The sequence below is a fragment of the Bos grunniens genome, chromosome 8 (genome assembly GCF_055505025.1).
Source record: "Bos grunniens cultivar Pamir isolate PY7600 chromosome 8, Bosgru_T2T1.0, whole genome shotgun sequence".
In the NCBI taxonomy this organism is placed as follows: domain Eukaryota; kingdom Metazoa; phylum Chordata; class Mammalia; order Artiodactyla; family Bovidae; genus Bos; species Bos grunniens.
The window spans coordinates 88731870-88756245 of record NC_141172.1 but is presented as its reverse complement, the minus strand read 5'-3'; the positions used below and the strand labels follow the sequence as shown (position 1 = coordinate 88756245).

The window sequence follows — 24376 nt, the reverse complement described above, 5'->3', positions numbered from 1 at the left end:
ACAGAAGGAGTAAGAAATATAAAGAAATAGTTTACTTCACTTCCATAAATACATGCTGCAAGCCCATCTGGATTCTGCCCAGAGAACTTGCAGCCCACAGAGCTATCTGTGGGGCTGACCTGCCATGTGTTGGAAATGTCAAAGGCTGATTTTAAAAGCCCAGCAACCCAGATAAACTTAGGACAAACTCCTCCAGATGCATAAAGGACTTTGCTACAAAAATGACACAAGGAATGTTAACCCTAGAAAACTATGTGCGGCAGAGGATGAGACAGTTGGATGGCATCACCATGAGCATGAGTTTGAGCAAACTCCAGGAGATAATGAAGGACAGGGAAGCCTGGCATGCTGCATTTCATGGGGTGGCAAAGAGTTGGACATGACTTAGTGACTGAACAAGGAGGATAGACTAAAATATGCATGTATTATAAAAGAAGAAAGATCTGAAGTCAATCATGTAAACTTCCACCATAGGAAACTAGAAAAGCAACAGCAATTTAAGTTCAAAGTAAGAGAGAGAAATAATAAAAATTAGAGCAGAAATCAATGAAATTGAAATAGGAAATCAGTATAGAAAATCAATGAGTCCAAAAGCTAGTTCTCTTAAAAGTTAAAATCAGTAAGCCTCTAACCAGGCTACCTAAGAGAAAAAGAAAGAAGACACAAATTACTCATATCAGAAGTGAAAGAAGGGTCATCACTACAGATCTCATGAACATTAAAAGGAAAATAAAGGAATATTATAAGTAATGATGCTTTCCCACTATAACTAGAAACAAAGCAAGGATGTCCCATTACATTACTCTTTCTCAACACCAAAATGGAAGTGCTAGCTAATACAATAAGTCAAGAAAGGAAATACTTGAGAAGGAAAAAATAAAACCGCGCTTGCTCACAGATAATATGATTATCTATGAATAAAACTCAAAAAAGTCAACAGCAACAACAACAACAAAAAAAAAACTTTCCTGGAATGAATAAGTGATTGCATCAAGGTTTCAGGATAAGAGGTTAATATACAAAAGTCAATTGCTTTTCTATATGTAAGCAATGAACAAGCTGAATTTGAAATTTAAAATACTATTTATATTCAGTTCAGTTCAGTTTAGTTGCTCAATCGTGTCTGACTCTTTGCGACCCCATGAATTGCAGCACGCCAGGCCTCCGTGTCCATCACCAACTCCCGGAGTCCATCCAAACCCAAGTCCATTGAGTCGGTGATGCCATCCAACCATCTCATCCTCTGTCGTCCCCTTCTCCTCCTGCCCTCAATCTTTCCCAGCATCAGGTTCTCTTCAAATGAGTCAGCTCTTCACATTAGGTGGCCAAAGTATTGGAGTTTCAGCCTCAACATCAGTCCTTCCAATGAATACCCAGGACTGATGTCCTTTAGGATGGACTGGTTGGATCTCCTTGCAGTCCAAGGGACTCTCAAGAGTCTTCTCCAACACCACAGTTCAAAAGCATCAATTCTTCGGTGCTCAGCCTTCTTCACAGTCCAACTCTCACATCCATACATGACCACTGGAAAAACCATAGCCTTGACTAGGTGGACCTTTGTTGGCAAAGTAATATCTCTGCTTTCAAGGGACATGAATAACCAAAAAGTCTTGAAAAAAAAAAAAGAACTAAGTTAGAAGACTCACACTTCCTGATTTCAAAACTCACTACAAAGTTACAGTAATCAAAACAATAAGATATTGGTTTAAAGATAGGCATATAGACCAAGGGAATAGAATAGAGAGCCCAGAAAACAAAACGCCCACAACATGTGGGCAAATTTTTTTGACTGGGAAGCCAAGGCCTTTCACTAGAGAAAGGACAGTTTTTTCAACAAATGTCTCTGGGAAAACTGGATATCCACGTGCAAAAAAATAAAGCCGCACCCTTAACTGACGCAACATACAAAAACTAACTGAAAATGGATCTAAGACCAAAGTATAATGACGTACATCTCATAGCCATTGTGATGGCTATTATTTAAAAAAAAAAAAACAACAGAAAATAGGAAATGTTGGCAAAGATGTGTGGAAGCTGGAACTCATACATACAATGGAATATTAGTTAGCTTTAAAAAGGAAGGTAATTAGTACACATGCTACAGTATGAATAAAACTTGAGGGCATTATATTAAGTGAAAGAAACCAAACATAAAAAGACAAATACTATATGAATCCAAGTATATGAGGTACTTGTTGTTTAGTTGCTAAGTCATACCCAACTCTTTTGAGACCCCATGGACTGTCTGTGGGATTTTCCAGACAAGAATACTGGGTTGGGTTGCCATTTCCTTCTCCAGGGGATCTTCCTGACCCAGGAATTAAACCCGAAGTTCCTGCCATGTCTCCTGAATTGCAGATGGGTTCTTTCCACTGAGTCACTGGAGAAGCCCATGAGGTACCTGGAGTAGTCAAAATCATTGACAGAGGAAGTAAACTGGTGAAGGCCAGGGGCTGTGAGATGGGAATGAGTGAGTGAGTGAATGTCGCTCAGTCGTGTCTGACTCTTTGTGACCCCATGGACTATACAGTCCATGGAATTCTCCAGGCCAGAATACTGGAGTGAGTAGCCTTTCCCTTCACCAGGGGATCTTCCAAACCCAGGGATCAAACCCAGGTCTCCTGCATTGCAGGCAGGAGTTATTGCTTAACAAGTATAAAGTTTCAGTGTTGCAAGACAAAAAGATTTCTGGAGGTGGATGGTGGTGATGGTTGCATATCTATATGAACATACTTAATATCACTGTACACTCAAAAATGGTTAAGATGGTAAATTTTATACTATATATATTTTACTACAATAAAAAAAAATGAAGGGAAAAAATAAAAAGAAGGGGAAAAAATGAGCAAAAGATCTGAACAGATATTTCTCCAAAGAAGATACCCAAATGGCCAATAAGCACATGAAAGGGTGCTCAACATCAAGAGTCATCAAGGAAAATGCAAATCAAAACTACAATGGTATGCCACTTTATATCCACTAGTATTCTCAAATTTAAAAGTCAGATAATAACAAGTGTTGGTGATGACACAGAGAAATTAGAACCCTTATACACTGCTTAATGATGCAGCTGCTTTGGAAAATTGTCTGGCATTTCAAGTGACTATTTATAAAGTTACCATTTGACATACTAATTCAACTCCTAGGTATATATCCAAGGTAAATGAAATATATGTCCTTTCAGAAACTTTTATATAATGTTTACAGTGGCATTATTCACAATTGCCAACTGCCCATCAACAGATTAATCATAAATAAAATGTTGTATATCCATAAACTGAGTATTATTCATCCATAAAAAAGAAGTGCTAACACATGTTACAGCATAGATAAGCCTTTAAAACATTATGCTAAGTGAAAAAAATTAGTCACGAAAGTGTACATGTTATATGATTCTGTTCATATGAAAGTCTAGAATGGTATAATCTGCAGAGACAGAAAACTGCTGAGTGGTTCCTAATGCTGGAGAATGGGAGACTAGGAGGGTGATAGCTAAATGGTACAGCATGAAATTACAAAACGGACTGTGATGATGGATGCACATATCTGTGAATATACTAAAAACCACTGAATCGTACACTTTAAATGGGTATTATGTAAATTATATCCCAATAAAGCTGTTTTTAAAGATCTCTATGTCTACCAGTTCATAGAAAATATAGGAGGCAAGAAAAAAGTTAAATAACGCCACAAGGAAACAAGGACCCAAATCATAATGTACCCAAATCATAATGCAGGATATTTTACAGACAAATGTCTAATTCCTCAAATAAATCAAGGGGGATTTAGTTCCTCAAATAAGTCAAGAGAGAGGCAGAAAGAAAGTTGCAACAGAGTGAGAGCCATAGGAGACATAACAAAATGCATTATGCGGATCATCTATCAATTCTGATTCCAACAAACTTCCTATAAAAAGAACATCTTTAAGATAATCAGGAAAATTTCAATATGTTCCATAATTATTTTTGGTTTTGTTGGTATAATGATGGTATGTTATTGTTGCAATGTCCTTATTGGTAGAGATCCCTGCAGAAGTTACAGGAAAAATGACAGGAAGCCCAGAATCTGCTATGAATTACTTTGAAAATTTCCTCCTTCCCCTTCCTTTCTTTTCCTTTTCCTTCCTAAAAGAACAATCAGTCCAAAAGCCAAGAAGATAGGTCTCGGTGCTATGAGGGTCATGTAGTCACAATGGCCCCACATGGCATCCTGGAGTGTTAGCAGAGTGGAAATGCCCATGGGATGGCTGGATGGACTGGCACAGGGTTTCAGAGACATCCATGCCAGGGAGAAGGTTGGGCAGTGCAGTATGGTGGTCAGAGCCAAGGAGTGGGGGGGGTGTGTATGTAGGAGGGTAGAGTGGCACAGACATCGGAGCATGAACAAGGTGAGGAGGGAATCGCATGGAGAAGGGTTGGGCCGGGCAGTCCAAGTCAAGGCTGGGTGAGGAAGGTTTCCACACAGAGTAGGGGCAGCAGCCGTGATGGGTGATGTATCACATAAAAAGGAGTTCATCAAATAGGTTAAATTGTTAAGAATAATGGGAGTCAAGTTTCTTGTTGGAGAAGGGAGTTGTAGACAGAGAAAAGGAAAAAAGTAAAAATGAACCCTGTGATTGTAGCTTGAAATTAGAAGAATTTTTGTGAACACCTGGTTTCCAGTTCTCTGGTGGCTCAGACGGCAAAGAATCTGCCTGCAATGCAGGAGACTCGGGTTCAGCCCTGGGGTGGAGAAGATCTCCTGGAGAAGGGATGGCTACCCACTCAAGCGTTCTTGCCTGGAGAATCCCATGGACAGAGGAGCCAGGTGGCTACAGTCCACATGGTCGCAAAGAGTCAAACACAACTGAGCAAGCAAAGCTTCACTTTCACAGATAGATATAGAAATAGACATGGAAATAAATGTGTGTGTGTGTGTGTGTGTGTGTACAGTGTCTGTCCATTTAGAGCGTCTGGTAGCAGCAACACCCCACCAGCAATGAGCATGTGCAATGCCCAGATCTTGGTCTCTGAAGGAACCAGACCACAGTTCATTTGGAGAAGTGGGTAACTGCAGGACTTGGCCAGGTGGCCGAGTTTTATCATTTTGCATCAGAAGAAAGAAGATGCTGAAAGATAAAGACATGTCAAAAGGACATAGAAGCCAGCTTGAAGGAGCATCAAAATGAATACAATAACTAAGTATAACCTGTTGGATGGCATCACCAACTCAATGGACATGAGTTTGAGCAAGCTCCAGGAGATAGTGAAGGATAGGGAAGCCTGATGTGCTGCAGTCCATGGGGTTGCAGAGTCAGACACGACTAAGCGACTGAGCAACAACAACAAATAGCCCACTGAATAAAACAGGAAACTAGAAATCTACAACAGCAAAAATAAGTGATTAGATGGAAAGTTTGATCTATGAAGAGGGAAGTTATGTAATTTTCAAAGCACCTCCCCCAAATGTTAATTCAAGGGAAAGGAGAGGGTCTGCTATGGGGAAGGATGCCAACACCTCCCCAGTGAAGCCGTCCAGGTGAACACTCACCAGCAGTCAGCATCTCCCCAGCAGGGAGATGTGTTCCTATACACATACAGCGAGCAGTGTTCCTATGATAGTTCAGCCAAGATGTGTAAGCTGACTCCAATAATGAGGAAACATCAGAGGAACCTGAACTGAGAACTGTTGTAGGTTGAAGGAGGCCAAATAGACATCACCACTGAATGCAGCACATGATTCTGAACTGGATCCTTTCAGGACAAAGGACACTCTTGGGATGAGCTGGTGGTGATGCAGCAGGATAAAGGTCTGATTCATTCGGGTGTCTGTACCATGGTTAGGCAGGAGAATTGTTAGCAGGAATTCATACTCCAGTACTCAAGGGGGTGATGGAATATCTGAGCAGTTGACTCTCAAATGATTCCAGAGAAGAAAGTTTTTGTATACTGTGCTTCCAAAAGATACTCCAAAAAAAATGAATGGGGTGAGATACAGGTGAAATGATATTAGAACAATATTGGTCATTTTTGCAGCCATTAATAAGTACTTGGGAATCCATTAGACCACTTTCTTTGCTCCAGTGCATTAAAGAAAAATGTAAAGCCAGTGCTGACACAAGACAGATGGAGGAAGAAGGGGGAGGAAAGAAAGGACCTGCCCGGTGCCCACTCTGCCTGGGGCAGGGGACGAAGTTGTGAGACACCGGTCCTTACACTGATGGAACTGGAGAGAGCCGCGGTAGATCGCAAGGCACAAAAACAAGCACTAGAAAAACTAAAATACTTGTCAAAAAATTAAAGAGGTAGCAAAAATGAGGTAGACTAAAGAGTGTTCGCAGGGAACATCAAGAAACAATGTCTGGAAATTTTAAATTAATGAATCAAGCACTCTTCAAAGAACTTTAAAGAGAATCCGTTGGCAGAGCCTGTCTCTCTTGGAATCAGAAATAGGGTAGGGAGGAAGGAGGGGGCCTATCAGTTTTCATTAAACCCTTTCTGTCTTTTTGTTCATATCTGGGGACACTATATTGACAGAAAGTTAAAAGACAGATTGTTGAGATGACCTTGTCAGTCAAGCACTTTTCATGCTTCCTTACATTTCTCCACCCCTCTTGGAGCCAGGAGGGGACTAATGAACCATGAGGTACGTGACATGTGTCACTTCCCCAGTGAGGCCACTGATCTTCCTCCATCCCTCTCTTCTCCACGGTGACAAGGCAGACCCAGGAGATGGACGAGCCTGCATCCCTGAGCCACCCAAGCAAGGACCGGAGAGGCTAGGGAGCCACAAACACCAGCTTGGCGTGAGTGGGAACAGAAGCTCTGCTGGATTTAATCATTTTTAACCAGAATTCACCTTTTATTTATTAAGGCAGCACAGTCTAGACTGACTGGTAAAAAGGGAATTTAAAAATAATAACATGGCTTTATTAAGTGGAGGGATTGGGGGAAGGCTTTGTGTTTTCTTAATTACACTAAGAAGAAAGTAACAATCTAATAAATGTGAATGTTGGATGGCTGTTGTGGTTTGGTGATTTTATGAAAGCAAAAGCCCCTATGTGCTCTCAAACCTGTCACAACCTGAGACGACATTAACAAACAACCTGAGGTCACATTAATGAAGCCCACGGAACACCCAGCCATGTGTGACAGCAGCTTGTTCAAATGCAAGCACGCTCGCTGCCCACCACACTTTGCTGGCCCTTCAGGGCCAAAGTGATGAATCAGTGATAAATGACTCAGGGAATAATTTTAGACACAGAGCGCTGACTAAATGTTTCTGAAAGATGTTGAAAAGATTAAAAAAAAAATGCACCAGATGCCATCTCTGAGGCTGTTCCTACAGACCAACTCATGGGCCTATTTCCAGCTGGTATTTTCAAGGGTTGATAGCTTCAGCAACTCCCCAGGAGCTCAGAAGCCCAGCCACAGCCATCCCCGTTACCCGTTATCAGTGCCCTCAGGAGCCTTGAACAATCAGTGCACAGTGGGAACGCACATAGGTTGATATACTCGGGGGTAAATTTAGACGCAGAACTGTTTTGCATCCTTATTTTTCTGAGTAATCTGTTCTGCCAAGTTTTCCCCTTTATAGTCTGGGACCAACCAATTACCATGAAAATCAGATGAATAAATATTGAAGAGAATGTGTTCATCGTCTATTTTCGTGTCCTCACAGCAAGCAAGCAACATTATATTTTTAATTAAGTCTTTGATTTCCATTTTCCCTTTCAACTAAAGCTGTCCTCCATAGGATCAATTAAGCTAGATAATCAGATCCAGTGAAAAGCCCCCCAAAAGAACAGTTATTAGTAGGTGTGATTCACACATTTTCCCAACCATACTGCAAATTTCTGCTCCAAAATTAAAGTTGTAGAGACAACACAGTGCGGGGTGCTCGGGGCTTGCTCAGACATCTGGTCTAACTTCATCTCCTTCTTACCTTCTACATTATTTCTATACTGGCTTGTGAATGTATAATATATTAGTAGTACATATCTTTTCATAAATCATCCTTTTGTCTATAAGGACTGAGTGACCAAAAAAAAATACTAATCATCTTTGATCTATAAGAGGGTATAATTTAGCTAAATTTTAAATTTTTAAAAAATACCTAAAATTTTCAACCAAAATATTTATATTCTCATAGAATTGCTTAGATATTTTCTCTCCTATTTACTTAGAGATAACTACAACAAATTTCATAGGTAGTCAATGTGGACAGAAAGAACTCTGGACTGAGTCTATGTAGAAAACTTATTTGTGAACCCAGGCTGTCTTCTTGGGTCCTCAGTTCCCAACCTGCAAAAGTCTGAGGTTGCTTTATGTATTCAGTTAACCATTGCTTATTGAACACCACTTATGTGCCAGGACCTATTCTAGATGGTGGGAAATAACAACACTGAACAAGACTGCTACCCTCATGGGGATTATAGTCTAGTTGTTGTTGTTTAGTCTCTAAGTCGTGTCCAACTATTTCATGACCCTGTGAACTGTAGCCCACCAGGCTCCTCTGCTCATGGGATTTCCAAGGCAAGAATACTGGAGTAGGTTGCCGTTTCCTTCTCCAGGGGATCTTCCCAACACAGGGACTGAACTGACTGAACTCACGTCTCCTGCATTGGCAGGCAGATTCTTTACTGCTGAGCCACTAGGGAAGCCCTGTTGTCTAGTTGGGGAAGCTAAATGATAAATTAGCAAATAAAAGAGTGCTTGTTTGTGATAAGTGCTTAAGGGTAAGAATAAATCAGGGTAAAGAAGTAGCAGTTATACAAAGTATTCTCTAAGAGATAAAATGGTGGGGGGAGGAGGTTTCTCTGATTTGGAGTAAACCTAGATCATTGTAGGAGAAGGCAATGGCAACCCACTCCAGTGTTCTTGCCTGGAGAATCCCGGGGACCGGGGAGCCTGGTGGGTTGCCGTCTATGGGGTCGCACAGAGTCGGACAAGACTGAAGCGACTTAGCAGCAGCAGCAGCGGTAGATCATTGTAAGAGGTGATTATAACCCCATAATCTTGACATCGCTTGATGAACACACAACCAAAGGAAGCAAAGACAATGAAGACAGATTTCTCTTATGAACAGCACCTGAAAAAATTCTAAAGAAAATATTCAGACTCCAAATCCAAATCCATGATTACTATGTCATAGACCAAGCAGAGTTTATGCCAGGATGAAACATCAGAAAAATCTACCTGTGTAATTCCCCAGACAAATGGACTTTAGGGGAAACAAATCATGGTATTATCTCAAAAGCTGTTGAAGAAACATTTGATAAAGTTCAATACCTATACATGATAAAAGTAATTGGGTAATTAATATATATGTTAATGAGAGCAGAGATTATCCTTCCAACTGGTCATAGACATACACCAGGTGCCAAAATCAATATCTGGATTAGTAGTCCTTCAGTACACATTTGTTGAGTGAAGAATGAATGAATGAATGAAGTCCTTTAGGCTGATTAGAACATCTATAAAAGCTTTCATCATCCTTAAGGGAGAAAGTGAAAGACACTCAGTCTTGTCTGATTCTTTGCGACCCCATGGACTGTAGACCACCAGGCTCCCCTGTCCATGAAATTCTCCAGGCAAGAATACTGGAGTGGGAAGCTGTTCCCTTCTCCAGGGGATCTTCCCATCCCAGGGATTAAACCCGGGTCTTATGCATTGCAGGCAGATTCTTCACTGTCTGAGCCACCACAAAAGCCCGCAAGAAAATTGAGAGGCCATTCCTTTTCAGGTTGGAAACTGCACAAGGGCGCCCCCTCCTGGCCAATGCTCAAAGATGCCCTGGTCAGCTCAGCAGTACCCTGTGAGGTCTGGGATTTGGAGGACAGGAGGGAAAAACTGCCAGTGTTTGCAATAGCATGACCGCTGGTCCAGTAAAACTACAACAGTCAGAAAAATTTCCAGAATCCAGATCACACTACTTTCCTCTCCCTGAAGCAATAACTACTGAAAAGAAGTAATCAAAAATAACATATCACTTAAAACAGGCACTAAAACTAGGCACCCAAGGAAGTAACCTGATAAAGGAAACAGGAGAACTTTCTGGAGAGAATTTTAAAATTCTAACAAAAGATATCTTAACACTAAATAAGTGGGGACATGCCATGTTCATGGAGGTGATGATTTACTATTAAAAAAAATGTCAGCTGTCCTCAAATTAATCTACAAATTAAGCACAAGTCCTCTCAAAATCCCAGCATATAGTTTTGGTGACTTGGTAAACTGAATCTAAACTCAGAACAAAGAATAAAGGTCTGAGAATATCTAAGACAACTTATGAAAAGGAGATTCAAGAGGAAGGACTCACCACCAGATATTAGGATAGTTTAAAGCAGTAATGACTAAAGCGGTATGGAACACGGACAAAGAACAGAGCATCAAACCAACAGAACAGAACTGAGAGTCCAGAAACGGACCCACGACACAGAGAACTTAGTGTGTGTTAGAAGGAGCGTCACCACCACAGAGAAAAGACGAATTCTTCGGTAAATAGTGATGGGAAAATGGACTCAATACGTGGCGATTTTTTAGATGTTGGGTCCTTCTCTTATATCATCTTCTAAAGTAACTTCAGTTGGGCTTGAAAGGTAGATGTGAAAGATAAAACCATGAAGCTAATAGGAGAAAATACGGAAGGAAGATGCAGTATACCTGTGATTGGTAGGTGAGAAATCTTTTAAAACTAAAAACTATAAACCATAAAGGGGAAAATTAATGGATTTAGCTATATTCTCAGAAAAAAAGACTTTTATTTGATGAAGGTCACAGACAAAATTATCTGAGAGGTGAAGACATGGGAGAGTACAAATGGACATTCTATGACTGGAGAAAACTCAAGAAAGCCCAATAAGAAAATTAAAGGGGAAATATGGGGGAAAGATAGGAATACAAAATTTACGGAGAAACCTGTTAAAGTGCAATCAAAGAATTGCATGGCAAACAATAAGACATCTTTTCACTCCCCACCCCAGTCATATTAGCATAATTAGAGAGAGAAGAGGCAGATGAGGGACCTTCATCCTCTGCCACTGTGCATGTCGGTAACCCTAGCCATTCTGGAAGTAAATGCAACCCCACAGTGACATTAAATGTATATACATTCTGCGATCAAAAATTCCTATCTTGGGATATGCCCAAGAGAGGCCGTACCAGGTGCAGGGGGAAACAAGCACAAGGTTTGCAGCGCCTTCAGGGTTTTAATCCTTCACAAAAGAGCTCAGGAAGTGATGTGTAGACTGTGGATCCAGTGAGCCCCAGATGGCCCACCCAAGAAACAGTTCATCACGCAGAGGCACCACTGACAGATCTCAAAAACATGTACCGAAGGGGAAAAGAAAGAAATGATTTGCAGAACAATATCATGTTTGTGAATTTCTAAAACACAGAAGTACAAAATATGTATTTTCCCTGGTATGTATATATGTGAGAAAAAAATCCATACAGCTAAGGAAAGTGGATTGCTGCTGCTGCTGCTAAGTCGCTTCAGTCGTGTCCGACTCTGTGCGACCCCATAGACAGCAGCCCACCAGGCTCCCTCGTCCCTGGGATTCTCCAGGCAAGAATACTGGAGTGGGTTGCCATTTCCTTCTCCAATGCATGAAAGTGAAAAGTGAAAGTGAAGTCACTCAGTCGTGTCCGACTCTTAGTGACCTCATAGACTGCAGCCCACCAGGCTCCTCTGTCCATGGAATTTTCCAGGCAAGAGTACTGGAGTGGGGTGCCATTGCCTTCTCTGAGGAAAGTGGATTGGAAGGCTATAAATTACATTTATGGGGCATGGTTGCCCAGGTGGAAGGGAAAGAGGAGATGCAGAAGTCTAGGGAGCCAAGATAGGCAGGCAGCTAAGTCCAGACACCTGAGGCAAAGCATCATCTCTAACACACACAGTTCAGTTGTGTCCAAATTCAACTGAAGACTGTCTACATCCCTACCTGTCAATCAAAAAATGCAATATCTGTCATAGAGAACAGACTTGTGGTTGCAAAGGGAGGGAGGGGATGGGGGAGGGAAGGACTGAGAGTTTGGGATTAGCAGATGCAAACTATTATACAGAGGTAGGATAACAACAAGGTTCTACTATATACACAGGGAACTATATCCAATGTCCTGTGATAAGCCACAATGCAAAAGAATATATATATATACATGTACATATATATATATGTCTGTAAGTATAACTGAGTCACTTTTCTGTACAGCAAAAATTAACACATTATAAATCAACTATACTTCAACAAAATTTTTAAAAATACAATATCCTTTACTATTGAGATAACTCTACCTGCTGCATTGTTCTCACTGGATAAAAGATTTTAAACAACAATCCTGGAATTTACTCAATGGTTAGGTTAGTGTAACTACATTTATTAAACTTAGTAATTCTTGGACTATGCCAGGGTGAAGTCAAATTTTGTTTACTTACTGGAAGATGGGGTATTCAGTCAACCCTACAGAATTATTCAGACACATTCTGCTAGGAAGAGCCAAAAAGCCAAACTCACTGTCATGAGCTATTACTTCTCTGGATGGGAAAGCAAGAGACAATTAATAGGAGGCTTACCTACTGCTCCGTCACATTTTACAACCTGCAAATAAAATCTTGTGGTTCAACTTGTAGAGAAATTTGGGGTGCGTATCAAAAGCCCAGAAACCCTGCACTTGGGAACAAAGATTCACAATGAATGTGTTTGGAAGGGAAACTCTCGCAGTTATTGTATTCACTTTAAAGAACACGAGAATTAAGGCTTTCCACCTGGGTTCTGGTGAATTTCCAAGTCTTATAAGTTGCATGGGGCTCTAACCACAGGCTCCAGTAATCTGACTCTGGCCTGAAAGTAAGTCCTCTGGGCCTGGTCTCCAGGGTCCCAGAGGAGTGACTGTCAGGACTCAGCAGACATATGTGGGTAGAGAAGGGAAAGTGGTCCCAGTGCAGTGACCTAGGGGAGACTGTTGGAGGAAGGGTGGCCAGTGCAGGCCGTACTCCGCCCTGTGCTCACCGTGCCTTCTGGGTCCACGAGCAGCAAGTGTTTGGCCTGGCCGTTGTGCATGCCAGTGAGGACGAAGGATCCCGGGTTGGTGGTACTCTTCCTGACCAAGAAGTCTCCATCTCTCTTTAGCAGCCCCTCTGCCTCCTTCCTGCTCATCTCCCCTTGGTACCAAGGCTCTGCTTTCAGTTCTTCCAGCATCTTGGCATCTGGTGCTCTGGGTGAGACGGGGCTGATGCATTCCATGGAGGCTGCCTTGCTCAACACAGGCCCCAAGGACTGAATCTTGAGAGCATCTTCAAAAGGCTCTGCCAACAACATGTGCCAGCAACACGTCAATTCCAAGGAGAGCAAAAGATAAACAACACAATGTGAGGGTTGGCAATGCAAAGGCAACTTCGACCAGAAAAAAAAAGTAAAGTAGAGAAAACGGACTGGCTGGTAAGATAACAAGATTCACCGTAATGGCATCTGAAAACACAGCCCAAACCTTGGCATGACTCTCTCTGATGAGTCTGCTTTCCCAAGACAGCTGGGCATTGTGTCTTGTGCCAACGATTCAAGCACACCCTTTGTCTCACTGGTATGACTTCGTTTTTGCATGCTGCAAGAGGCCAGGCATACTACATGCCATCTACTTTCTCTGGTACATTGGCTAGCCTCTTCAACAAATGTGCTCTCTTCTGAATAAAAATCTGTCAATACCAAAGAAAATACACAGAGGAAAAGACAAATTGCAAGGTTTTGCAAAACCGAAACCCAGCCCAACAAATGTTTCTTTCAAAATAGGTGCATTTTTAAAAGAGAAGAAAACCAACATTTATTAGCAGCCCTTTGTGTGACTTGCCCCAGGCTAGGAGCTCTACCTCCCCTTGACCTTCACTTGCTTCCCTGGGGAAAAAGGCTCTTGTATGAATGTTTGAGATTGAGCTTGACTCCATGCCCTTCAGAACACACTTCTCACTGCGGGGCATTGCTCTAAACAGCAACAAATATCAGCAGTGAGAGAAGTCGACAGGCACATCTAATTAAATCTCAATGTTGGATTTTCAAACAAAGCAATACGTACAACAGCACTCTGAAAAATGCACACAGTGCTACACAAAAGTAAGGTGTTGCAATGTTTATTGAGGGCCACACTGCCAACATGCTACAATGCAAACACCACAAGACCAGGAAGGCTTCTCTCCTGGGCATAGCTGCATCCCCAGAGACCAACACTGCTCCTGGGTCATAGTTTGTACCCTGTAAACATTCAGGGAGTGCTGTAAAATCAGACCCGTTTGTTAAATGTTAGCAGAGAATGGGCAGAAGTGAAGTGAATAAATGAAACCAAAACTAAGACATTTTGACAACTTACTAAATTATTTACAGATTTGGGTGCCCACCCTCCCCAAAAAAAGAAGAGGTTAAAACTATGGGCTAAAATTGTTTGTGTATTTTCTTTTTTCATTCTACTTTTTCCCCTGATTACTGGGAGTAGTTGAAAATTTGTATTCTATTTCTATACCATCACCATCACCACAACATCACCATCATCATCACCATCATCTCAGACCCATGAGCACCAGCATCACTATCACTATTAACATCATCATCACCAACACCACTATCACCATTTCATCATTATCGTCACCTTCATGACCGTCAGTATCATCACCACCACCACCATCAGCACCATTACCAGAACAATCAGCACCATTAGCACTATTGTTATTTAGATATACTGGTTCAAGATAATGCTTCGCTGGTAGCTCAGACGGTAAGCAATCTGCCTGCAAACCAGGACACCTGGATTCGATCCCTGCATCAGGAAGATCCCCTGGAGAAGGGAATGGCAACCCATGCCAGTATTCTTGCCTGGGAAATTCCATGGACAGAGGAGCCTGGCAGGCTACAGTCCATGGGGTCACAAAGAGTTAGACACGACTGAATGACTAACACTTGGACTTGGGGTTCAAGATAAACAGAGCACTAGGTCTACTTCTCTAATACTTTTCAATAGATATTAGCTTCTCCAGGGCTCTATCTACTTTCTCTCTCCCCTTCTCTAGTTTTGGGAGTAGGAGTGGAAATTGAGGGATTTGAAAAGGGTAACTTGGACTTTCATTTTTCCATCTCAAACCCCAGCCTAATCTAACTCTCCTCAGGCTCTGGGGCCAGAATTCACTGGCAACTTGACTAAGTTAAGCAGTGAAAATGGTCTGCCATAAATTCAACTACTAAAGTGAAGTTGGGAGACATTGTTAAAACTGGAGCAGAGGGTCAAGGAGCTAACAGTTGGTTCTAAATTTTGCAAAGTTGCTTCATATCTCCTAGGCTATTTCCACATATTTTTAAAATGAAGAGATTGGATTGGATGATCTGCAGTTCTTCTGGCTCTGGTGAATTTTTGCCTGTCATCTTGGGAGAAATAGACTATTGTTGTCATGGTGCAGTCACTCAGTCATGTCCAACTTTTTGTGACCCCATGAATTGCAGCACACCAGGCCTCCCTGTCCATCACCAACTCCCAGAGTTCACTCAGACTCACGTCCATCGAGTCAGTGATACCATCCAGCCATCTCATCCTCTGTCATCCCCTTTTCCTCTTGCCCCTCAATCCCTCCTGTATCAGAGTCTTTTCCAATGAGTCAACTCTTCACATGAGGTGGTCAAAGTATGGGAGTTTCAGCTTTAGCATCATTCCTTCCAAAAAAATCCCAGAGCTGATCTCCTTCAGAATGGACTGGTTGGATCTCCTTGTAGTCCAAGGGACTCTCAAGAGCCTTCTACAATACCACAATTCAAAAGCATCAATTCTTCGGCGCTCAGCTTTCTTCACAGTCCAACTCTCACATCCATACATGACCACAGGAAAAACCATAGCCTTGACTAGATGGACCTTTGTTAGCAAAGTAATGTCTCTGCCTTTCAATATGCTATCTAGGTTGGTTGTAACTTTCCTTCCAAGGAGTAAGCATCTTTTAATTTCATGGCTGCAGTCACCATCTGCAGTGATTTTGGAGCCCAGAAAAATAAAGTCTGACATTGTTTCCACTGTTTCCCCATCTATTTCCCATGAAGTGATGGGACCAGATGCCATGATCTTCGTTTTCTGAATGTTGAGCTTTAAGCCAACTTTTTCACTCTCCACTTTCACTTTCATCAAGAGGCTTTTGAGTTCCTCTTCACTTTCTGCCATAAGGGAGGTGTCATCTGCATATCTGAGGTTATTGATAGTTCTCCTGGCAATCTTGATTCCAGCTTGTGCTTCTTCCAGCCCAGTGTTTCTCATAATGTACTCTGCATATAAGTTAAATAAGCAGGGTGACAATATACAGCCTTGATGTACTCCTTTTCCTATTTGGAACCAGTCTGTTGTTCCATGTCCAGTTCTAACTGTTGCTTCCTGACCTGCATACAGGTTTCTCAAGAGGCAGGTCAGGTGGTCTGGTATTCCCATCTCTTTCAGAATTCTTTAACTACAATTTACACTTTCATTAACCAGTTCACAGATGATTTATTTTTCCCAATCTGTATGACAAACAGAGGTCCCTGACACACATTACACTAGAGTGCAAGCAACAGTAGTTTGGGGTCACTCTTCTCGTCCCATTTTATTTTTCATCAGAGCATTTGTCACTACCTGTAACACATGGTGGTTATTTAAACTCCATGAGAGGAGGGACTTTGTCTGTTTTGTTTTCCTGTATATCCCCAGTAAATAGAATAGTATTTGATACCTGAGGTGTTCAGTGGAGAGGAAGAAGGGGAGAAGGAAAGTGGGTGTGTATATGCAAACAGATGGGTATATTACAATTTCTTGCTTACATGTTAGCTTTGTTCAGCAGATTAAGAGCTCTGTGAAAATAGGGGCCAAGGCATTTCAGCATCCTTAAAACTGATACAGTATTTTAGGCACACAATATCCAATTAATACCTAAGTGAAGAAATAAATGAATGCATTCACTTATGTATATCATTTGTCTCAATGTGATTGTCAAGAACAAAATTAATTATAAAAAGAGGAGGGGAAGTTGCTTTGTCTTTTGCAGAGAACTGCAGAGAAGGTTGTAATATGACAGCAGGGGTCAGCCAAGTTCAAAGCCTTGAAAAACTCAGTCATAACCCAGGAAAAAAACAGCTAATCAGCATCCTTAATCAAAACTACACTGGAAGAAAATTCAGTAATTGCACAGATTTCAAACAAAAGACAAAGTTTAAAAAAAAAAACACACAGCCTTAAAAAAGAAAAAAACAATAGCAAATGGAAACACACTCATGTCAAAGAGGTCTTTCCGCGGACTGCTCTCTGCACTGCTGCCCGTGGCCGGCCCTGTCTGCTGGGGGATACGCTGGGTATTGACATAGGTGGGGGCTTCTCCCGTAGGAGCCACATGTGATTTCCCTTCAGGCATGCTGTAGATGTCCAAGGATCCTGCAACAAGAAAATAGACCTCTTTCTCTTCTGATCATAATGCTATTCATGTTAAGCCACCCAATGTTTCACAGAGAAGTTCCTTCAGTCCATTCATAAGAAAATCCTTCTTTCAGATGCCCGTCTATTAACTCTCTTCTCTGACTCTCTTACCCTGCTGTGCTTCGGCTAGGATACTCTCCACTCCTGCCTGTCAAAATGGGACCTGCCATCCCAGGATGATGGACACCATGAAGGTTAGGAGCCTTGTCAAGACCCTAGGCCCATCTGACTCAGGCCGGGTGGGCGGGAGGGGCAGGGGAACTACACCTGCTACAGAAGCTCCCCCAGCCTCCTCATTCCCTCTGCGAAGGACTGAGATCAAAATAACTGAGCAGAAGAACAATGAGCCTTATTTTCACTGCTCTTTTTTTAAGTATAGGTGAATGCTTCATATATTAACTCCAAAGAAATGCAATGCATTTCCAATGCTTTGGCCCCATTTTTAGAAATAAAGCAATATTTACCCCATTTGCTTCCTAGTGAATTGAGACACTTTCCTTATAAAACAGAATCAGGCTTGTGCCATCATCAGACTTCCCAACTGAACCAAGACTGCTGAGGCTCGACTGGGGCGGTCACTGCTATTGTCAACCAAGGTGAATGAAGGGTGTGGCCCTGCTCCGGTCACCATCTGGTTCTTTGTACAGGTCACTATTTCTAACAAACTTCCACAGACACTCTCAAGACCACCTTGGACCTGGAGAGAGATCACCTCTCCAGGTGGTGGGGCATGAGAGTTGGCTCAATTCAACCAGCAAGAGTGGGTTCAGGACTCTTTAAGAAGCTTTCTCAAGAGCCCACTGAAGGACTTTTGGCAGACCACTGTCTCTGCCTACAAGCCTGAGAATGCAAGTGTCCTGAGAAAGTCATCAACTTCAGATGATTGCAAGTGCTGAGTACAGGGCAGGGAGATATACACTCCCTGGTGGTGGTACCCAGAGTTCAGTTTCATTTAGGGGAAATGGCTGCTAGCAGATTAATAGGGGTTTATTTACGGACAAGGTATTTATTGGTTTCCAATACGAACTTGAAATTCATTAAGAGTTATGAGTCTCAAGTTCCAGGCCAAGAACTTATATAAGGCTCATTTTTTTTCTCTGGTGAATTTCTTACATTGTCTGTTCTTGATCTGGCTGGAATAACCTGGATATAAAAAAGACCTCATTTTCAAATAAATCTAACAAATTTTTCAGTAGAGTCAATATCTAATGTATGTAATGTGTCTTAGTCTTTAATAGTTATTCTATGTCTAAGTACATGATTGTTGTATAAAATGCTTTAAATGTATACAGAACAAAATTGAAAATGTAAAAAAGTGCCTCTGGCAAAGTTATAACTTTAATTTGCTATTTCCATCCTATTCTGAGGTACAGTCAAGTAGTCTGTTGACTCTTTTATGGATTATTAACTGGGCAGCACAAACGGGTCATCTTTCAGCTGGGGCAGGTAAGACATAAAATTATTTCACGGGCGAAACATTTTAAAAATATATTGTCATTTGCCCACTGGCACAAATGGCAATAATGTAGGTGAAAACCTTAATGTTAAACCAAAAAATGGTTAAAATATATACATAGAAGCATACATCGGATCTTCATTCATTTATCACTCCATCTCCTTCAGACCCTGTAGCCAGGACCCTGGAACCATCAAAAGTTCTCAAAATGTTTGAGGAGGTAAAATGCTTAAAATTAAAAGAAACCTTTAAAACGTATAGATACATACATGTGTATGCTTGTCTAAAAATAACTGTCTAGAGAATAGAGACTAATGTTAGCAATTAAACTAAATAGTGCTTAATTAGTCACACTATTTTTAATGTGGGATGTAGGTGCATGCTTATAGGTTTGATAAGAAATGAAGTGTCCTCTAAAAGGACCCAGGCCCTGTGACAGACTCGTATTCCAGGTGCCATCTCTGCCAGGGCTGGTGTCACTCCATTCTTCCTAAAGGTGACCATAGAAGGGGAAGGTGGGGCAGAGGAAAGGAGGGGAAAACTACAAGCTGCCATTAGAAGCTACAAGGATTCAATATTGACTCCAGAGTCTCCCACCTTAGCCTCGTTCGAACTGGGTATGGAGTTGGCCCTGGGGAGGTGAATTCCTCAGTCTCTGGAGGGGCAAGCCCTCTTGCCAGAAAAGGGCCTTAGATGCACAGTCTCTGTGCAGGAGAACAGGAAGAACTGGGAGGCATGAAGAGTGAGCTGGTCCTGGTGCCCAGGGATGGGTTATCTGATGCGTGCCCTCCAACATCCCTGACAGCCATTCTTTCTATTTCTGTGATCCGGTTGGGAAACTGTAGCCCCACCCACAGCAGTTATTTCCAGTCAGCCATTCTGCCACTCCACAGGACAGGAGCTTTTGAAAAGTATTTTTTATGTTTCTTGTCCACCTTACCTTGCCGCTCCCCTTGCCTGACAGGTGTTTGCTGCCAGTCTTCACCAAACGGGTCTCCTAAGTGTCTTCCCTGGTAGTAAGTTTGCTCTTTTCCTGCAAACTATAGACATATGTAAATACAAAACAAGAAAAAGTCCTCCTCTTCTTGCGTCTCCACTTTTGAAAGCCATAATACAGAAGAAGGGACTTCAGTGGCCAGTGGATTGCATCCCTGTTGTACTCAGTTTTCCCTTCATGCCTCACAGTTGGCATGATTTGGGAAGTTAGTCTGCATGGGTGTGAAAAAGAGGCTACATCTCATTAAAACTACAGATGTTCCCTGCTTTCAGTACCCACCCCGCCACCTCCCTTCCCTAAGTGTGACCATAAATTGAATTCTCTACATACAGCCACATCACCAACATGCCTTAAAATAGATTTCAGTTAGAGACTATCTATGTGTCAGAACATAGTTCCCAGCATATACACCTATAACCATTCATTCCTGGGCAAATCCACCTTGTCGATTCCTTCTTATAGAGCTATTGACATTTGGCTTCAGTGTTATTTACTGCTTTTATTGTCATCCACATAAGGTAAATGACATCAAAAAATTCCCTTTAACAAAAAGATATCATAGAGATACCATAACTCTAGAAAGAGAATGCCTTACTAGAATTTTGAATTAGAGGGAAAATCAGGGAGATAAGTAAAACAGAAAACTTCAAAACAAACAAACAAAAAAAACCTTATGTTAAAGGCTTACATTCTTTCTATTTCCAGAGAACTCAAAGAACCCCAGGCTTTCAAAAGTCTTGAACTCTCTCTTTTCCTCATTAAGTTCACAATACAATGGGATTTGTCCTAGGATGAAGAGGGAACTTGCAGACTTGTATCTCAGGAATCACAATGGAGTTCCAAGGCATTTGACTAAACCTTGTGATGTTAAAGCAAAAGCTTCCCCTACTGTCTGCTTTATGAAATTCAAGGGGAGGAAGTTTGTGAGTTTTTCTGTCTGGATAGAACATCAGCCTGAAAATAGAGTTGAAGAAAGCAATAGGAAATGAAGTCCAGTTAGCTACCATTCAGGGAAAGAAATAAGACTCACCTGGGCTGTGTCAGGACCGTGGGGTCTGGCTTTCAGGCGAGCATCGGCAAACCCCCCTGGAGGAGGTGTCTTGCTTGGAATGCTGTTGTAATACGGGTGGTCTGAGCCATCACTCTCCTCTTCAGTCCATGGTTCATCTAGACTCTGCATTCTGTTAAAAGAGGATTTTCGAGAACTTTATCCAAAATTTGAGCTTACTGTCAAAACAAAAAAATCTAATGTTAGTAACTACAGACCCAGAAAGCAGAGTTTAGTCACTCCCCCTTCAACGATCTAGGTCTCAGGCACATATAAACAGCAGATGAATGGTTCAGCCAAATATCCCCGCCTTATTCACAGTGCTACCCTTTAGAAAATTCCAGTCTTATTTGAAACAGAAAATAACTCCTTTATTAAAAGTACATTTTAATAAGAAAAGACATAGTTTATAGGTAATGATAATCATCTTCTTGAGGTATAGACACACATTTTAGTATATCATGAAATTTACCCAAAACAAAATTAACTTTAATGGAGATTTAGTGACATCAAGGAAAATGACAGAGTAAGGACCTCTGAATTATTCTTTCCTCTGTAATGACAACAAGAAAGCTAGCAAAAAATGTTTTCATGATCAACATTTTTAGAACTCTGGAAATTAATCAGAAGTTTGTACCAATCTAGAGAGTGTTTTGGAGAAGGCAATGGCACCCCACTCCAGTACTCTTGCCTGGAAAATCCCATGGATGGAGGAGCCTGGCAGGCTGCAGTCCATGGGGTCGCACAGAGTCAGACATGACTGAAGTGACTTAGCAGCAGCAGCAGCAGCAGAGAGTGTTTATTAAACAAACAAACAAAAAAGACATAAATAGCTGTCAGGACAAGAGCTTTGTTGCATTTTAACTTGCTCTGTTGCCATCTCCAGTGTAGACTTAAAAGCCAAAATCCAGTAGTGACAGTGAAAACCAGCAGCTTAAATAGCTAGACATGGGAGGAGGCAAAAAAGCATTTAGGTTCCTGTAAATTCCTATTCCCAGAAAACAGTCATTATGACCTTTCTGTTCATTCTCTATAAGACTCCACTCCCAAAACTGTCTTTATATGACCTGATTCAGAGCTTGTCTATGGAAAACAGCTTCTTCCATAAGGTCATTTGTCAAAAACAATTAGAAGCAATTATTTAACACTATGACTCCCTGAAACAATAGATAACATTTGGCGAAAGAGTAAGCTAGTCAAAAAGCTTAAAAGAAAAAGCTAGGAAATTATAAATTTTGACATATTTCTAGGAATCTAGGCATCTACATGTATAGAACTATTTTCACATCCGGGTTGTGTGCCTGCTCAGAAAAGATGTAAAAAGGCATTAGTTCTCATCTGCACTGACCTTGAAGTTTTGCACAAGCAGAAAGTCAAAGCTAAAGCAGAGTTGTCAACTGCCTAGCCAAGTGTTGAAGGAGTTCCCCAAGATTCACACAGAGCACCTCAGCAAAAACTGGGGGACTTAGTGGTTTCAGACATTTAAATCTCTCTTTGATCATTAGCTGTCTAATAAGTGAACTGAGCAGAGTTGTCAGTGGTCATATGTAACAAAATATAGACTTGACCAAGTTGGTTTAGGAAAATCATTAAAACAAACAACCACAACAAACAGCAACAACAGCTACTCCAGTGAACACAGAAGTAATAAGAAAGTAAACAGTCATATTGTTTATATGGAGACCTTATGAGCGATCTAGATAGAGGATAAAACCAGCCTCAACATTACCTTAACAGAGAAGGCAATGGCACCCCACTCCAGTACTCTTGACTGGAAATCTCATGAACGGAGGAGCCTGGTGGGCTGCAGTCCATGGGGTCGCTAAGAGTCGGACACGACTGCTCGACTTCACTTTCACTTTTCACTTTCATGCATTGGAGGAGGAGAACCCCAGGGACAGGGGAGCCTGGTGGGCTGCTGTCTCTGGGGTCACACAGAGTCGGACACGACTGAAGCGACTTAGCAGCAGCAAGGCCTAATCCAGAGCAAGTGAATCCTATTTTCAATTTATGAGAGATGAGGACGCTGCAGAAGAAAAGCTTGAATCTAGCAGAGGTTTGTTCATGAGATTTAAGGAAAGAAGCTATTTCCATAACATCAAAGTGCAAGGCAAAGCAGCAAATGCTCCTGTATTGATAGAAACAATTGTAAGTTACTTGGAGTATCTCACTAAGATAATGGAGGTGGCTACACTAAACAACAGACTTTCAGTGTAAACAAAATAGCTTCATACTGGAAGACACCATCTAGGAATTTCAGAGCTAGAGAAAGCCAATGCCCAGCTTCAAAGCTTCAAAGAACAAACTGACTCTTGCTAGGGGCTAATGCAGTCGGTGACTTTAAGTTGAAGCCAGTACTCATTTACCATTCTGAAAATTTTAGGGCCCTTAGGAATTATGCTAAATCTACTCTGTCTATGCTCTATAAATGGATCAGCAAAGTCTGGACAACAGCATATCTATTTATAGCTTGGTTTACTGAATATTTTAAGCCCAATGTTGAGACCTATTGCTTGGAAAACAATTCCTTTCAAAATATTACTACTCATTGACAATGCACCTGGTCACCCAAGAGTTCTAATTGAGATTGATGTGGTCTTCATGCTTGCTAACACAACATTCATCCTGCAACCCCTGAATCAAGGAGTAATTTCAATTTTCAAGTCTTATAAGAAATACATTTCATAAGCCTATAGCTGCCACAAATAGTGATTCCTCTGATTGACCTGAGCAAAGTCAATTGAAAGCCTTCTAGAAAGGACTGAGCATTCTGCTGCTGCTGCTGCTGCTGCTGCTGCTGCTAAGTCGCTTCAGTCGTGCAACCCCATAGACAGCAGCCCACTAGGCTCCCCCGTCCCTGGGATTCTCCAGGCAAGAACACTGGAGTGGGTTGCCATTTCCTTCTCCAATGCATGAAAGTGAAAAGTGAAAGTGAAGTCACTCAGTCATGTCCGACCCTTAGCGACCCCATGGACTGCAGCCTTCCAGGCTCCTCCATCCATGGGATTTTCCAGGCAAGAGTACTGGAGTGGGGTGCCATTGCCTTCTCTGCTAAGCATCCTAGATGCCATCAAAAACACTCATGATTCATGGAAAGAGGTAAAATCTTCATTCAACATTAATAGAAGTTTGGAAGAAGTTAGTTTCAACCCTCGTGGATGACTTCGAGGGGTTTAAGACTTACAGGGAAAGTCTGTGTTTACACAGAACTTTATGAGATATAAATGCCTATATAATAATAGACAATATCAAATCAACAACCTGAATTTCTGCCTTAATAAATCAGAAAATAAGAGTTAAACCCAAAGCAAGCAGAAGGAAAAACAATAAAGATTAAGGTAGAAATAAAAATAGAAAATCAGTAGAGAAAAGCAATGAAACCAAGAGTTGGTTCTTAGAAAGATCAACAGTATTGACAAATCTTTAGCTAGACTGAC

The 24376-nt window shown here is 41.5% G+C and overlaps 1 protein-coding gene across 2 annotated transcripts in view; it reads right to left on the bottom strand.

Annotated features, from left to right (window-relative positions):
• The window catches only part of SHC3 (SHC adaptor protein 3), a 183207-nt gene that overhangs the window by 7855 nt on the left and 150976 nt on the right, over positions 1-24376 (bottom strand). For both annotated transcript variants that reach the window (XM_086414507.1, XM_086414508.1), the window contains 4 exons: positions 20922-21072; positions 19835-19934; positions 17238-17396; positions 12989-13284 (listed from right to left, as the gene is read on the bottom strand). In XM_086414507.1, the coding sequence (XP_086270633.1) occupies positions 12989-13284; positions 17238-17396; positions 19835-19934; positions 20922-21072 (706 nt within the window). The remainder of the gene's footprint in view (positions 1-12988; positions 13285-17237; positions 17397-19834; positions 19935-20921; positions 21073-24376) is intronic.